Genomic DNA, 16798 nt, shown 5'->3' with positions numbered 1-16798 from the left:
ATCAAGCTAATGGCATCACTGCCCCAGTCAAGGGGAAGTTGGTCATTTTCATCCCTAGTCCTTTCTTTAAGCCTCCTAAGCGTGCCCACTTGGCCTGCCACTCCAGGTGCTTCCCGCAAGTGCCCGGCTGTCTCACCCATGTGAGTTTGTCTCTAGGAGGGAGTTGATAAGCTCACCGTGGCTCACCCGCCTTGCTGCCCATCTCCGCAAAGTTGGGTTCCATTAGTCATGTCTATCCATGGGCACTGATGAGGTTTGCTTATCAGGCTCCAGGAATTCTGGATTGAGGTAAAAATACCCATCTGCCTCAGTGATGGAGGTGAGTCCAGTCCATGAGAAGGCAGCTGGCAGAAGCAGGCACAGGAAGTGGGTCACTGATTGAGCGGAAGAACTAGTGGTGTTAAGTCAATGGCAGGTAAAAGCACTGCATTTGGGAGAGAGGCCTGGAAGCACATTTTAAGCCCAAGTTGAAATATCTGGTACCTCTTTAAAGGAGTCATATCACAGAGAAAAAAAGTTTGTGTCCTTCTGAAATCTACTTAAGAGTCGATATAAGGAAGGAGATTGGTTTGTTTCAAAGCCCAGTCCTTTTAGGAAATCTTCCAGAAGGTGGCAGGGTGATGGCAAGACCTACTGAAAAGAAGAGAGAACGTCTTTCACCTTATGTCAATTTTTTTCAAACAATATAGAAGTATTTATGTCATTTTAAATGACCATATTTACTTTTCATTATAAAATTAATATATAGAAAATTTGAAAAATCAGAAGGGGAAATCACCTACAATCCCATAACAAACGTTGTTGTTTGTTTTCATCTGGTCTATTTTTTGAATGCATATTTTCACATGGTTGTAATAGTACTTGACATACCATTTTTGTATACTGGCATGCAGTTCTGTCTTTTTTTTTTTTTTTAATTGTGAAATGTTTTATGGGATACATCCAGAAGAGCACAGAAAATATACGGACAGTTTAAAGAATAATTTAAATTATTTTAACCCCCACCCAGGTAAAAGACTCGAGTATTTGCAGCTCTCAAGAACCTTGTGGCCCTCCCCAAACACAGCCCCCTCTCCCCCAGAGAGAACCACCAACCTGACTTTTCTGAGAACCTTTTCCTTGGCCTTTTCTTCATAGTTCTACCACTATGTGCCTATAATTCACTTTTACCTGTTTTTGAATGTTATATGAATGGAACCATACCTTACTTACTTTTTGTGTCTTGCTTCTTTCCTTCAATTATTGTTTTCAAGACATTGTATATGGCTGTAGTTAATTCACACTCATTTTCAGTTTAAAAGAGTAGTTTTATTTTCCTGCTCTGTTTCTATCCCAAATCTAGACTTTATCACGTAGCCCAGGTTTGTGATGCTTTTATAGTTGGGAAAACTCATTCCTTTCCCCTGCTTGTGTCTTTCCCCAACCCCTGCCTGAGAATGTAGGTCTCAGTGAGAAGAGCACTTCCCCCTTTTCTGGCCGTGGCGCTGGCCCTCTCTGCCATTTGGCTGGCGTTCTAGGAAGCAGCCACTCTGTGGGCCGCTGGAGACCCTTGAGCTGCAGCTGCCGTCCTTCCAAGGGAGTTGATGGAATTATTTCTGGGGCCTGGAGACAGCTGGCGAGAGCATGGAAAGCACAGCAGGGCTGAGGAATCTGTCAGAGGGTCGGCCAGAACCGGGAGGGTTCTGGTGGTGGTGGTGGTGGTGCCGCTACTTGTCACGAAAGGCCAGGTGTTCTCTGGCTAAAGCCTCAGTCAGGAGTCAGGAAGCCTTGCCTCCAGTGTGTGCACACCTTCCTCTGCCCTTCTTCCAGGGCCCTGGGCAGCTGGGCTCACGGAAGGGGGATTTAACTCATACTTGCTGGTGTTTGCTGGTGCTCAGCCTCTCCGGGTCTCAAATGAGCCTCCTGACCTCAGTGAGTAAGTGGGCACCTGAAAGGAGCTACGTTGCTGCCCAAATGCCGGAAACTGGGCATGCCGGGCGGGGATGCCCACACAGACACACACGTGTGTCAGCGCGCGGAGAAGCCTGTTCCGGGTCAGCAACACACACACTCACATGCACACTCAGCTTTGCCTTCTAACAACTACGCAAGTTCTCTCATAGCTAATCTTGTCGAACAAGTGGCCTGCGGCTCCATTTCTTACCACTCTCTCACAGCTAATCCTTTGGAATTTCGCTTTTGCTCTCTTGAGCACTGACGGTGCTCGCTCGGTAAGCCGCGCCCTGCGGGGCCAAGCCAGGCCAGATGAACCCATGGGATTAAAACCACTTACTTGATCTTAGCCTGTTAAGGACTCACCCCCGTTGGATTTATAGACACTTTTCCGGAAGCCAGGCCCACCTCTTGGACTTTACTTGTAGCAGCTCCCCGGTCCTAAGCTGGTATTTTACACTTTCTCAGGGGCAAGCCCTTCCTTGGTCACCACATTCACATCCGTCACATTGACAGACTGCGGTCATCCCCTTTCCTGTTACTGCCTGAAGAGGCTGCCCTGGTGCTCGGCTCTCACCGGTAGTCTTGCCCTTCCCTGTCCTACCTGGTCTAATTCTACCTTCTGTACCATGTGGTAGCAAAGGTGGTGGCGGTATTGCAGATGCAGATGCTTCATGGTCTTGTACAGATGGTCCCCAGTTACAAACACCCTGGGCCAGCCCTCACCTGCCACCCATAGCCTTGACCCTGCCCAGCCCTTGGGTTAAAGGAAACAGGGCCCCTTGGATGGTAGAGTCTTCCTGGCTGGCCAGTTAGATGCAGAAACAGTGTGTTGCTAGCAGATGAAGGATACAGTGTGTCTCAGGGTGGGTGTAACATCGGCCACAGCCTCTGTAGCCTCTGCCCTCACTGAGCTAGCTACCCCTTGGCCTGACCAGCCGTTCTTCGCGTCCAGGTCCCTGGACTCCAGGTCTGCACCAGTCCTTGGAGAGCCCCAGATGAGAGACGGAGGACCTGCCCTTTTACCTCCCACAGTTCCTCTTCCCACGGTTGACTTCTACTTCCAGAATCCCTCAAAACTTTTTGCACAAAACTCCCAGGTGCATGCCAGCCCTCCTGGACACTGATACTGGCCTGGGTTGGAGAGGAATCCAGGAAAAGTCCTGGATTTCTGGGTGGGTGATGGGGACAGTGCAGTTGGTTTTGGGCCAGGTGAATGGTGCTGCCTGTAGGACATCCCAGTGGAGTGGTCCAGTGGGCGTTTGGATGATATTAAAACTCCCCCACTCCTTCGTTCTTAGCATAGTGGAGTTTCCCAGATTCCTTCTTACCTTGGCAAGCAGAAAACTAGGTGGTGAAGAAATCAGTCATAGAGCAGGTGAAGTGTGACTATGGGATGTGGGGAGGGGTGGTCACGGGGTGGGAGCAGCTGTGATCTTGTCCTTTTGTTTTTCTTACTTGTCACCTAATTGTTATTAGTCATTAATTCATACAAATTGACTAGGGCAGAAGTTACCTCCAGGAGGGGAATGTGGGTTGGGATGAAGGAGGTGCTGGCTCTTGAACACGGTAATAACAATGTTGAGTTCACAGGTGTTTGTGTCATAATTCTTTGTACCTTACACGTAGGTTATAAATGTTATTTGAAATCTACTCAAGAGTTGATAAAGCCCATTAAGAATTAGTTATAAAATTACACTGTGCTTTAGCATTAGTTAAGAACTGTTTAGTGCTTCACTATTTAGAAAACAATTTACTTTTTTTTTTTTTAATTAATTAATTTTATTTTTGGCTGTGTTGGGTCTTTGTTTCTGTGCGAGGGCTTTCTCTAGTTACGGCGAGTGGGGGCCACTCTTCATCACAGTGCACAGGCCTCTCATTGTCGCGGCCTCTCTTGTTGCAGAGCACAGGCTCCAGACACGCAGGCTCAGTAGTTGTGGCTCACGGGCCCAGTTGCTCCGCGGCATGTGGGATCTTCCCAGACCAGGGCTCGAACCCGTGTCCCCTGCATTGGCAGGCAGATTGTCAACCACTGCGCCACCAGGGAAGCCCCGCAATTTACTTTTTTTAAAAAATAAATCTATTAACTTAAACAGCTGTTTTCCTCAAACTTCTCTTTTTTTGGTTTTTGTGTTCTGCTGAACCTTTAATTTATTCTCATTTTCAACTCCAAGAGAACCCCTTTCCGGAATCATCCCAGGGTGCTCTAAGCACAAACACCCCTCTCCCATTGTTCTGTCTCTCTTCCCTATGTGCTGATCAGAAGAAGAAAAACAGCTGCACGGTTTTGTTTTCTTTTCCAAACCCGTGACATATATTGTCCTTTGATCCTTTAGCAAATGTTATCTGCTTGGAGTAAGGGACAAGACATGCCATTCATTTAGCGTGTCCCCTGTGACCTGAGCAACTTCACCTCCCCTCCAGCTTCTACTCCGGGTTGCCATTAGGGTCGACTTAAATGCCACAGACCCTTCATGTCACGGGGCGGTGTGTAGCTCTTGCATATTCCTAGCTATCACAGTGACCAAGTGTGTGTAAAATCACACATTTTCCTGCGGATTCTACTGAAAGAGGAAATATGAGTCTTAAACCAGTGCCTGTTAAGAGGAAATATACATCTTAAACCAATAACTGTCAGGTTAGTTTTAAGGTCTTTCTGTAAGAAGCGTCCCTTTGCAGTCTTCTGGTTTGTGGGTCTGTGCCCAGCGTGAAGCCGCCCGGCGTCCGCCCCGCTGAGCTGCCGGCAGGAGGCAGCTGTGCCGGACAGACTGTGCCGCTCTCGTCTCACGCCTCCCTGCAGGCTCGGGGAAGTGTGGAAGGTGATGACAGAAGCAGGCAGCTCCAAACACGGTGCTGGGGTCGGCGGAACGAACACTGTGCACCTTCTAGGAGTGCGGGGCGTGTGCATTTCGTGAATGAGAAGCAGAGCTGCCCGTAGCCTTGACTGTCCACTTGGCAGGACGCACCCCTGGCCCCGCGCATTTCTGCCCTGGAAGTTGCTCAGCAGCAGGAAAAAGGGCAGGAGGGTGGGCGGTGCGGGAAATGTACTGTCATCCAGCAAGACAGTTGTTGGAGAGCAGATAGCAATAATTGCTACTATTTTAAGCATGAAGAGGCTTTCTCATGAAAGACTGCGCTCCCAGCTTGCACCGCTGTCCCTCCCCATCCGGAAGTCCCTCTTTCCCCCAGCCTGCACATCACCTTCGCTCTGACCCACCACTGGTTTAGGAACATAAGGACCAGGAAATTGGGGGATACGAGCTGGGTACACTTGGATAAATCTTTGCATACTGGAGATATCCACCATCTTGCTGTGGAAGGTGTCATTCCCTGAATAAATTGTAAAATTCTTAAGATCCTTAATATTTGTAGCATAACACCACCCCATTAGTCCTGGACTGGTTCCCTTTGATTCAAGGTCACCGTTGGTAAAGACCAGGACTGGAGGGAAAGTCAGGGGGGACTTGAATCTATGCAGCTCTAGAATTCCATTCCTCTGATTTATTTTTTATAATAGCATTGAACTATCTGGCAGTTTTTCCCCATTTCTTCCTGGGAGGACAGATATGTGTTTTGAATCCTTTTGTTCGAATAAACAGAAGAGGTGGATGATCAAAGTTTTTGGTTAAACGAATGGGAGTGTGGGGATACAGTCAGAAGTCTTTAAAGGAGGTGTATTTATTTTAAGGCCCAGTTGTTACTTAATGATGATTTGGTTATAATGTTTATTTCTATCTAATGTGGTATCTTAGTCAGCTTGAGCTGACTAAGTGGGTATTATAGCTTGAGCTGCTATAATAAGAATAGACTGGGGCTTCCCTGGTGGCGCAGTGGTTGAGAATCTGCCTGCTAATGCAGGGGGCACGGGTTCGAGCCCTGGTCTGGGAAGATCCCACGGAGCAGCCATGCCGCGGAGCAGCTGGGCCCGTGAGCCACAATTACTGAGCCCGCGCATCTGGAGCCTGTGCTCCGCAACAAGAGAGGCCGCGATAATGAGAGGCCTGCGCACCGCGATGAAGAGTGGCCCCCGCTTGCCACAACTAGAGAAAGACCCAACACAGCCAAAAATAAATTAATTAATTAATTAATAAAAAAAAAAATAGACTGGGTGGCTTAAACAACAGAAGCTCACTCCTCACAGCTCTGAAGGCTGGGAAGTCCAAGATCAATGTGCCAGCCAATTCCGCTCCTGATGAGAACTTGCTTGCTTGCAGACAGTCATCTTCTCTCTGTGTCTTCATATGGCAGAGAGAGAGAGAGAGTGAGAGAGGGATCTTGTGTCTCTTCTTATAAGGGCACTATATGACCCTCATGACCTAAATATCTCCCAAAGATCGCATCTCCAAATATTATCACATTGGGATTAAGGCTTCAACATATGAATTTGGGGGAGGGGGAGCCTAAACATTCAATCCATAGCATGTAGTAATCCAGTGGGCTGGATATTGGCTCTATCTATACAGTTATGATGTTTGGGGATAAAATCGGTGACTTGAAGAATCATAAATTAGTAAAACTGATCCTGACCTTCTTGACCATGACCATTGACAAGAATGTTCTTTGAATGTGCTGCCCCAACCAGAGCAGAGGGAAAGACAGTCATAGCCGGTGGCGTTTGCACTGCTTAAGCATGTGTTTCAACAACTGTGCTCAAATCCTTTCCCTTTTTGGGGGACTCTCCAAAGAGGTCCAAATTATCTCCCCACTCACCCACTCCCTCACTCTAATGTCCATACATGTACAGTACACTCACAGACAGCAGGCACACTGTGGAAAAAGATGCCAGTGTGTCTTTCCTTTCTTTCCTTTAGCAAAGACTAGTAAGGAAAGCTGTAGGAATGAGGTGCTAATGAGGTTGCTGGGGGAGGTGAGAAGCATAATGAATGTCAACCGTCACACAAGTCAACAGCAAGGGGGGACCAGGAGGGATTAGACATCTTGGTGATGTAGACAATCTGGAAATGTAGAAACGTGGGGAGGATACTTGTGTAACAAGACACCCCTCCCATCACTAACCTGCTGGCCTCATCCAGTCACAGTTGTGGTGTCTGGTACCTGGTGAGAGGCACCCAGTGTCCCCTGGACACTTTAGCCACTTAGTAATGCAATTATTTGTGTCTCTCTCGCCCACTAGACTGAGTTTCTTGAGAGCAAGTCCTGTGTCCCTTCAGAGTTGTCTCCAGTGCTTGACACTGAGAAGGAGTGAAGTTATAGAATATTTTCATGCACACAAATGTTCATTTTAAAAAGATATTCTCCAAAAGCACCTTGGGCAGGGAGCTATGATATTATCCAAACACACGAGTCCAGGCCTGGAGTGTTCTAAGGCCTTGGTGATCCCAAAATACTGAAGTCCTGCAGGTAGTTATGATGACAACAACCTCCAGTCTGAAGCTGATAGTCTGCCAGAGGGTTGGAGGGAGCTGACAGTATTGTGCCTAATCAGACCTAGCAGCCAGGCCACTATTTACACTGAAGCCATTATTTACAGAGTTGGTTTCCAGTGAGGACTCTCTTCCTGGCTGGTAGCTGGCCACCTTCTCACTGTGTCCTCACATGGCCTTTCTTCTGCTCATAAGCATGGTGCACAGGGGTGAGAGGGGGTAGGGGAGAGAGGGAAAGCTCTCTGTTGTCTCATCTTATGAGCACACTAATCCTATCTGATCAGGGCCCCACCCTTATGACCTCATTTAACCTTAAAAACTTCCTTAGAGGCCCCATCTTCAAATATAGCCACTCTGGAGGTTAGAACTTCAACATATGAATTTTGGGAGGACACAAACATTCAGTTCATAACTGCTCTGAAAACGACTATCTGGCTTTCAATTCCTACCCTGTTACAAACTAGCTGTGTGACCTTGAGGAAGTTCCTTTAACTTTTCTAAGCATCAGCTTCCTCATGGTAAAACTGGGGACAATAATGGTGCCTATCTCAGGGTATTGTAAAGATCAAATAAGATAATGTATCTGATGGGCTTAGGGAGGGGCCCAGTATACAGTAGGTGTTTACTAATTGTTAAGATCATTAACAGCACCCTCCAAGCTCTGAGAATGAGTTCCCTCTAAGGTAGTCCTGGGAGTCCAGTCCATTCCAGCCTGGATTTCTAGGACTATGTCAGGCTGTGTGAATGGGATCTCCATACCAGAGAGGTTCCAGGACTCCCCAGTATTGTTGAGGGAGCCCAGCCTTTTCAGAGCCTAGTTAGCCTTCAGGGATTTCCAAGAAGGAAGTGGAAAATGACAGGGTGAGTCATGGTGGCAGCCCAAGGGTTCTAGAGAAGGATTCAGTGTTATGGCTGGTGGTAGCAAGTTCTTTTTTCACCTCCTTGCATGGAAGGTGACAGAGGGAGGGACTGAGCCCACTGGACCTGAATGAAGGGTCACATTGTATTCCTTCTGGCTTCTTTGTAGCTTAAAAAAAAACAAAAACAAACAAAAAAAACCTTCTTAACACAACTTTTCAGATTCTAAAAGGTAATACAAGTTTATTGTATAAAATTTGAAAAATATAGAAAACTATCAAGAACATAAAAATCACCTGAAACTCTTCTACCCAGAGTTAACTCTGATAACCTTTCCTTTAAGTCACAGACCTGGGTATGAAGCCCATCCTTCCACGCTGGAGTGGTGTGACCTTTAATGGGCTACCTGTTCTTTTCTTTATTTTTAAAGGTAGACTTTTTTTTTTTTTAGTATTTATTTATTTGGTTGCTCCAGGTCTTAGTTGCAGCAGGCGGGCTGCTTAGTTGAGGCTTGCCAGCTCCTTAGTTGCAGCACTTGGGCTCCTTAGTTGTGGCATGCGAACTCTTAGTTGCCACACGCATGTGGGATCTAGTTCCCTGACTAGGGATCGAACCCGGAGCCCCTGAATTGGGAGCTCAGAGTCTTATCCACTGAGCCACGAGGGAAGTCCCTAGCTGTTATTTTCAAAACCTCTACTTCCTCATCTTAAAACAAGGCTAATACTTCCTGCCTTGTTCTTACTTCTCGGGGCTGCCATGTGAATTAAATTCCAGGCACAGGGTGTTAGCTTACTAAAAGCTGTTTTCTTATTTCTATTGAAGAAAACACCCTTGGCTTATGATTCCAGCATCAAAGCTCAGATAAGAATCCCCCATAAATCATTATCACATCAACCTTTCAGGGTCTCTGCCCTCCAGGTGTGTGCTATGAACATGTGTTCTGGATTAATAAGCAAATCAATATTCTCATTTACCACATTGACATAATGACTATGCAGCAATTTCCCAGCATAAACATTCCTATTTTTCCTCTTACTTAAAGCTGCTTTAAAAGGTGAGGATTATATATTTGCACAGAGGATTGTGTGTGTCTTACCATCATTTCCCTCTGATAACTTGCATCTCTCCTTTTGTGGTCACACCTGGCCTTGGCTTTGTAATGAGAGAGAGAGAGAGAGAGACTGCGTCTCTGAGGCTTTCTGGACTTCCTTTGGCCAGAATGGTTTTGTCCATCACCTAAGAACCAAACTCATTTCCTGATTATTGTGTGTTAAATTAAAATTCCAGTTTTCAGATTTTAGGACAAAAGTTCTCCTGAAATATGTCAGCTTCATTCCAGCTTCAGACAATGGGCTCGTTGCTGTGACTGTCCCTGTCCCCCCATCCTTCTGGCCTACCCAACTCCTCCCCACTGCCTCTGCCCAGGGCCTTCCACACTAGGGGAGGGACCCCTTCTCCCCAAAGGTCCGAATGATACCTGTCAGGGACCAGATGTTCATGGGGGACAATGTTGCTGTATAAGGGAACAGGGTTCACTCCCAGCCACCTGTCTTGTTTCCCAGCACCACCCCCAGCAGACCACCCTCTCCTAACAGCAGGAAGACCTGGCAGTTGAGGCTGAATAGGTACTGTAAACTTTCTTGGTGTGGAGATTCCATGCACTCCAATCTGGTCAACTTGACAAAAAAAAAAACAAAAAAACAACTGCCTAACCAAGTGTGTCCAGGAGAGCAGGCTAAACTCTCCAGATAGTTGACTTATTTCCTTACAAGAGCTATTCCTTCAACAGATTGTGAGACCTTTTCATCCTGGGACACAAGCTTCCTGTACCTTGCCTAGTGGCAGGCAAAATGAAATGACGAGGATGAGAGATAGTATGTCGCGTCCTTTGCTCTGTTCACAGTGATGTGCTGTATTGGAAAAGGGATGAAAGTTGAGCATTATCCTGGACACAGAGTTGCCAAATGTCCTGGACAACAAATATGGAATTGGCCTACCGCTTGTTGCTTTAAACCATTTGATTATCAGGGTGCAACAAGTAGATGCAGCCAAAACTGTTCATTTGTGAACAGTTTTGAGTTTCCTATACTGGATGCTGGGGATGAGGACCAGGCAGAAATGATGTTTGCTGCTGCGCCTTTGACTTTGAGGACTTAGTCCAGAGGTGGAGATAGACTCCAGTGCCACATGAAGGTACAGAGAGTTGGGGAAGTCTTCTCAGAAAAGGGAACAATTGATTGGATCCTGAAGAATAAGTTTACCGAGTAGAAAGGTGGGCTTTACTGAGCCCACAGAGACACTGCAGTGGTGTAGTCTCCCTACCCTGGTCAGATTGTGTCCTATGTTTTCTAAGCCTAAGTAAAAATCATTTCTGTTCAGATACCGAATGGTCAAGATAGTTGCCAAATCAACCTGCATTAAACGTATATATCAATTAGGGGAGAATTGACATCTTTACTATGCTGGGTCTTCCAGTCCATGAACATTGTATGTCTCTCCACTTATTTATTTTCTTTGGTTTCTTTCATCAGCATTTTGTAGTTTTCAGCATACAAATCCTGTATATTTTCTTAGATTTCTACCTAAGTATTTCAATTTTTTTGTGTGTCCATTTGTTCATCACTAGTATATAGAAAAACAATAGCTTTTTGTATGTTGATCTTGTACCTTGTGACCTTGCTGAACTGACATTTGTTCTAGGAGATTTTTTTGTAGATTCTTTGAGATTTTCTGCATAGCTCCCATCACATCACCTGCAAATAAGAATGGTTTTATTTTTCCCTTTTCAGTCTATATGCCTTTTATTACATTTTCTTTTGTTATAGTGCTAGCTAGAACTCCCTTTGTTGAATAACAGTGGTGAGAGTAGACATCCTTGCCTTATTCCCAGTTTAGGGGGAAAGTATTCAGTCTTTCATAAATTCTGGTATTAGCTGTAGGTTTTTTGGTGATGTTCTTTAATTTTTTTAAAATTTTTTATTTATTTATTTTTGGCTGTGTTGGGTCTTTGTTGCTGTGCGTGGGCTTTCTCTAGTTGTGCTGAGCAAGGGTTACTCTTCATTACAGTGCACAGGCTTTGCATTGCAGTGGCTTCTCTTGTTGGGGAGCACGGGCTCTAGGTGTGCAGGCTTCAGTAGTTGCAGCACGTGGCATGTGGGATCTTCCCAGACCGGAGATCGAACCCGTATCCCCTGCATTGGCAGGCGGATTCTTAACCACTGCACCACCAGGGAAGTCCCTGGTGATGTTCTTTATCAACTTGAGGAAGTTAACTTCTTTCCCTACTTTCCTGAGAGTTTTTTATCATGAATGGGTGTTGAATTTTGTCCAGTGCTTTTTCTGCAACAATTTATATGATTATGTGATGCAGAAAAAGCACTGTTGGGCTTTCCTGGTGGCACAGTGGTTAAGAATCTGCCTGCCAATGCAGGGGACACAGGTTCGAGCCCTGGTCTGGGAAGATCCCACATGCCGCGGAGCAACTAAGCCCGTGCACCACAACTACTGAGCCTGTGCTCTAGAGCCCGTGAGCCACAACTACTGAAGTCCGCGTGCCTAGAGCCCATGCTCTGCAACAAGAGAAGCCAACGCAATGAAAAGCCTGCACACTGCAACCAAGAGTAGCCCCCGCTTGCTGCAGCTAGAGAAATAGAGAAAGCCTGCGCACAGCAGCGAAGACCCAACACAGCCAAAAATAAATAAATAAATAAATAAATTTATTAAAAAAGAAGAAAAAAAAAAAGCACTGTTAATATGGTGGATTACATTGATTGGTTTTCAAATATTGAGCAAGCTTTGCATCCCTGGAAGTAATCCCATTTGCATAGTGGGATTCTTTAATTCTTTTACATATTGCTGAATTCTATTTGCTGATATTTTGTTAGAAATTTTTGTATCTACATTCATGGGATATTACTTTATAGTTTGTTTGTTTGTTTTTTTTCTGTACTGTGTTTGTCTGTCTTTGATATCAGGGCAGTACTGACTTCATAAACTGATTTGGGAAGGTTTCCCTCTCTATTTTCTGGAAGAGATTGGGGTTAATTCTTCTCTAAGTGTATGGTAGAGTTCTATGGCTTTTGAAAAGTTGATTCTGGGGACCCAATCTGGACCAAATAAAGCTGAATCTTTGGGGGTGGGACTTGAGCATATCAGATGAGCTTGTCAATGTGCAACCAGCTGTGGAGCTTCAGTGTGGTCATGGACTTCTTGAGACAAACATAGGAGGGTGAACTGAATCAGAATCCATCTGAAGAATGACATGAATTAAGCAGCTGTGAGGCTTGGAGAATTTGGCTCTCTGAGACACGTCCCAGGAGCCTCTGATATCTTCAGGACCATATGGTATAGTGGGGACATTGGTCATAAAAGACGTCTGGGTTTGACTTGGCTACTTAGTAGCCATAAATTCCTTATTAGCAATTTCAGTTTTCTCGTCTGTAAAATCCCACTTCTTGGGTTGTTTTGGGAATAAAATGAGACAAGAGGTATGAAAATGCTTTAGAACCACCACAACTTTTTGAGAAGGTGAAAATTGATGTTTCTTTGGGCCCCAGCTTCACCCTTACTGCTGTGGTGTCATGATTCCCAATGAGTCCTGCTGTGAGGTCAGTGGGAGGCTTGTGACCCCAGCTGGCTATAGGACCAGTGTCCTCAGGCTGTGGAGAAACTTCCTCCCCATCCCTGCTCACTTACTCTGCCCATGGAGTTTGGGCTCTCACAGGAAGGGGTGGGACCTTGGTGCCAGTGAAAAGGAATTTTGACCTTGACCCGTGCCCCCTCTCACCTTTCACAGGAACATGCTTGCCAATTCAGCCAGTGTGCGGATTCTCATCAAGGGAGGCAAGGTTGTGAATGATGACTGCACCCACGAGGCTGACGTCTACATTGAGAACGGCATCATCCAGCAGGTGGGCCGTGAGCTCATGATCCCCGGAGGGGCCAAGGTGATTGATGCCACTGGGAAACTGGTGATCCCTGGAGGCATCGACACCAGCACCCACTTCCACCAGACCTTCATGAACGCCACATGCGTGGACGACTTCTACCACGGGACCAAGGTAATGCTTCTGTTTGGGGAGGGTGCCTTCCTCGGCGGTTTCCTCTGTTTCTGGGGCTGCTCCAGACTAGATCCACATGAACAGGGCGCTCCTGCTGTATTGCTCAAAGGAGAAGGGTGCTCTTGAAGGGGCCACTGTGGCAACTAAAATAGGAAATTTCAGGCTAAATGTCATAGATTTCTGTGATTATGGAAAAGGAGGCATTTAAGCCTATTTTGCTGATCACATCACTTACTGAGGTACCCAGGCCAGGTACTGATTTTATTTTTATATTTTTGTGTCATGTAGTACAGACCTAGAGGAAGAGGAGAATTAGCTGGAGTCTGTTATTGTGCATGTGTGTGGCGGGAGGTATGTGTGTGGGGGGTAGGTCTGAAGGACTGCTTTATGTATGATAAGCTAAATTAATTTCCCCAAAATTATGAAAAATAGATATGCCTATTCTAGATGATTTTAATCGTAGAAATTATGAAACAGACATAGTTAACTATCTTTTATTATCTTTCCTAGCTTGTTCTTTTTAAAAACAGCTTGAAAGATACTGGCGGTAAGCCCTCTTTTCAGAGTGAATTATCATGGACAATATTTAAGAATTACTGAGCTGGGCCTGAGCTACTTTATGTCCCTAAATGCAAAATACAAAAATCCAGACCTGTGAAACAAATGAATCAGGAGGAAATTATGTTTCGCCAAAAGAGTCCCAAATAGGTTCTTTTACCCTTTCTCTGTGCTCCAGAATCCTGTCATTGCTGTCATCCCTGTGTGTTGTAATTATCTGTAATATGCAGGCCTCCCCCTGGACACCAGACTATGGGCTCCTTAAGGGCAAGGCCTGACTGTATTCTTCTGCTTTCCCAGAGCCTGGCCTTGACCTGGAATGAGAGTAGCTGGCCAGCAATTGTTTGTTGAATGAATAAGTGATTGATACTTATCCATGCGGTCTCTACATCCATCTGTGTATCAGATTCATCTATGAAGACTTTTTTCAAATGCAGAGTTGAATCAGCATCTTGAGGGCCAGAAGTCCCTGGCCCTGGCAGCAGCCCTTTGTACTGTCTGATTTATAAAGGACTTGGCCTCTAATGCTCCCTGGGTGAAAGGAGTCCACCAGTGGCAGCAGTCCTATGTCCTACTCTGGCCCACTGCCTCAAATTCCCATTGGCCCTGTACCTTAAAATCTCACCTCTGTTCTACTTGGGGTTCTCAGGGACCCCCCTCTCCCATGCTCAGTGCACTTCCCCTGGGATCCATCTTCCTGGGGGCTCCAGTGCTCCGGCTGTTAGGCAGCAACTGATAAGGCTCCCCAAACCCACCCTGAAGAGCCTGGCTGGGGCTCCAGGCAGAGGCTGGCCCACCTCAGGCAGATGTCCCTTAAGGTCTCCCTGAGGATATGCCTCCTTCCCAGTCCAGGCGCAACAGATCAGACCCCCGGAAGGCTGAGCTGTGAGGAGTCACAGTAGCCATGGCCCAGCCTCTGCTGACGCAAGGATGCCGCCAGGCCTACTGAATACTCTGGCATCCCAGGCCACACCTGCCCACTTGAGCCAAGCCCTGGGAATAGACGTGATTGGTGGACCCGCCCGACTTTCTCCTCTGAGAATTACTCCAGGGCCCTGCAGGTGATGCTTCACTAATGAATGGGGAGCCCCATCCTCATAAACTCTTGCAGGGTCCTCTTGGGGGGACTCTGGTGGCAGTCGGGGCCTTTCTGAAGAGAGTGAGCACATCCAGCTCACCATCCCCATGCACTTGAGCCCTGCCAGGCCAGGCCTGCTTCATTTGTGGTTATTTTTATTGAATTATAGCATACATACAGAGAAGCGCACAGGTTCTAAGGTACACAGAATCATCACAACTGAACACACCCTTGTAACCAGCACCCAAATCGAGAAACCAAACATTGCCAGCACCCAGAAGCCCCCCTTGTGCCCCCTCCTAGTCACTACTCCTCACCAAGGATAACAACTATCCTGACTTCTAATACCATAGTTTTTAAAAAATAACAGCTTAATTGAGATATAATTCATGCTCCATACAATTTGCCTATTTAAAGTGCAGAAGTGGGTGGTTTTCAGTATATTCACCATAGGTTTTGACTGTTTGCTTTATGTAAATGAAATCAGGCAGCCTGTACTCTTGCACTGGCTCCCTTTGCTCAACATTATTTTTGTGAAATTCACCCATGTTGTTGCATGTTGTACTTCATTGCTTCATAGTGTTCTACTGTACAAGAGCCCACAGGGTACCTGGACATCCTGCTATCACCGGGCATCTGGGTGGTTGCTACTTCGGGGCTATTACAAATGCTGTTGCTGTGAATGTTCTCATACATGTCTTTTAGTAAACGTGTGTGCACATTTCTACTGGGCATATTCCTGGGAGTGGGATTGCTGGGTCATAGAAGACACACATGTTTAGCTCTAGGACAGACTGCCAAATTGTTTTCCAGTTTGGTTGTAACAGTTTAAACTCCCAGGAGGAGAGTAAGAGAGGACCCAGTATTTACCACCAACATAACCCTGATTACCACAACAGTGCATGCTGGGGTCCATTTTGCAGTGTGCACCAAAAATTGTATACAGTGTGCAGCCTTGCACCAAAAATTGTAGCTTGCTGGTTACTCTCCCCACTTGGGAGATCTTTAGTCCAGGGTCGGATGCCACACTGTCACTACCAGCCTCTGGGAGAGCAGGCTGGCCTTTCTTTGTTTTATTTTCCACATTGTCATCTGCCGGGGCCTCATTAGCCAGGAGTGACGAGTTTTCCCCTGAGAGCCTTCAGCTCTTTATAGCAAATGAAGACCTTTGCACGTGCATCTTTGTGCAAGGTGGTGGATAACTTTTGATCTTTTCCAGGCTTCTCATCCGTGGAAGCAGCTGTCTCTGGAAAAGCACAAAAAAGCCCCTGTGTGATTAAGAGTCCCAGTTCCTGCAGGATCAGACACCCCCGGTCCATGCCAGGCCCAAGTTATAGGAAATTTAAGGCCCATAAACCCCAAGCCACTCTGGCTGCTCGTGTCACCTAAACTGACCTTTTGTTATATCCACCCCCTAAGTAAGGTCGCACCTTGTCCTTGTGCCGCAGCTCATATTGAGCGTCTGTTTCATAACACAGCCCCTGACGCAGTCCTCCCCAGACCCCTCTGGGAGACCCTGCCCAGAGTCCTGCCTCAGACATCCCAGCCTCCCAAGAACTGGCTTCCCGCCCCTGTCCCCCCTCCCCTCCACTCCTGGATTGCTCCTCCCTGTTGGTGCTCCTACAGCTGGATATTTTGGCTTCCTCTTACCTCTAATTCCTGACAGTCTCCTGGGGAGAGAAAATGCTCTCCTGTTGCACTACTGATCTCAGGGATGTGTGGATTTAATTATTCACACAGCCTGTGGCACTCAGGCCGAGGCTGTGCACCCTGATAGATTGCCGCTGACCTACTTTGCACCTTCTAAGAAAGGTAACAGTTGATCTGCTTCAAGCATCTGGGTTTATAATAGAATAATAACCCCAAGGAAAAGCTCACCCTTGTGATTAGCCTATAGAGAAAGAGAGATCAAGTTGCGCCTTTTTGTT

At 46.4% G+C, this 16798-nt stretch overlaps 1 protein-coding gene across 2 annotated transcripts in view; it reads left to right on the top strand.

The window, feature by feature from the left end:
- DPYSL5 (dihydropyrimidinase like 5) overlaps positions 1 to 16798 on the top strand; it is an 88962-nt gene that overhangs the window by 26358 nt on the left and 45806 nt on the right. For both annotated transcript variants that reach the window (XM_036873069.1, XM_036873070.1), the window contains exon 2: positions 12970 to 13234. In XM_036873069.1, coding sequence (XP_036728964.1) covers positions 12974 to 13234 — 261 coding nt within the window. In that variant the 5' untranslated portion in view covers positions 12970 to 12973. The remainder of the gene's footprint in view (positions 1 to 12969; positions 13235 to 16798) is intronic.

This window comes from Balaenoptera musculus, chromosome 13 (genome assembly GCF_009873245.2).
Source record: "Balaenoptera musculus isolate JJ_BM4_2016_0621 chromosome 13, mBalMus1.pri.v3, whole genome shotgun sequence".
Lineage (NCBI taxonomy): Eukaryota > Metazoa > Chordata > Mammalia > Artiodactyla > Balaenopteridae > Balaenoptera > Balaenoptera musculus.
The sequence above is the reverse complement of the archived record's forward strand: the minus strand, read 5'-3'. Positions and strand labels throughout refer to the sequence as shown.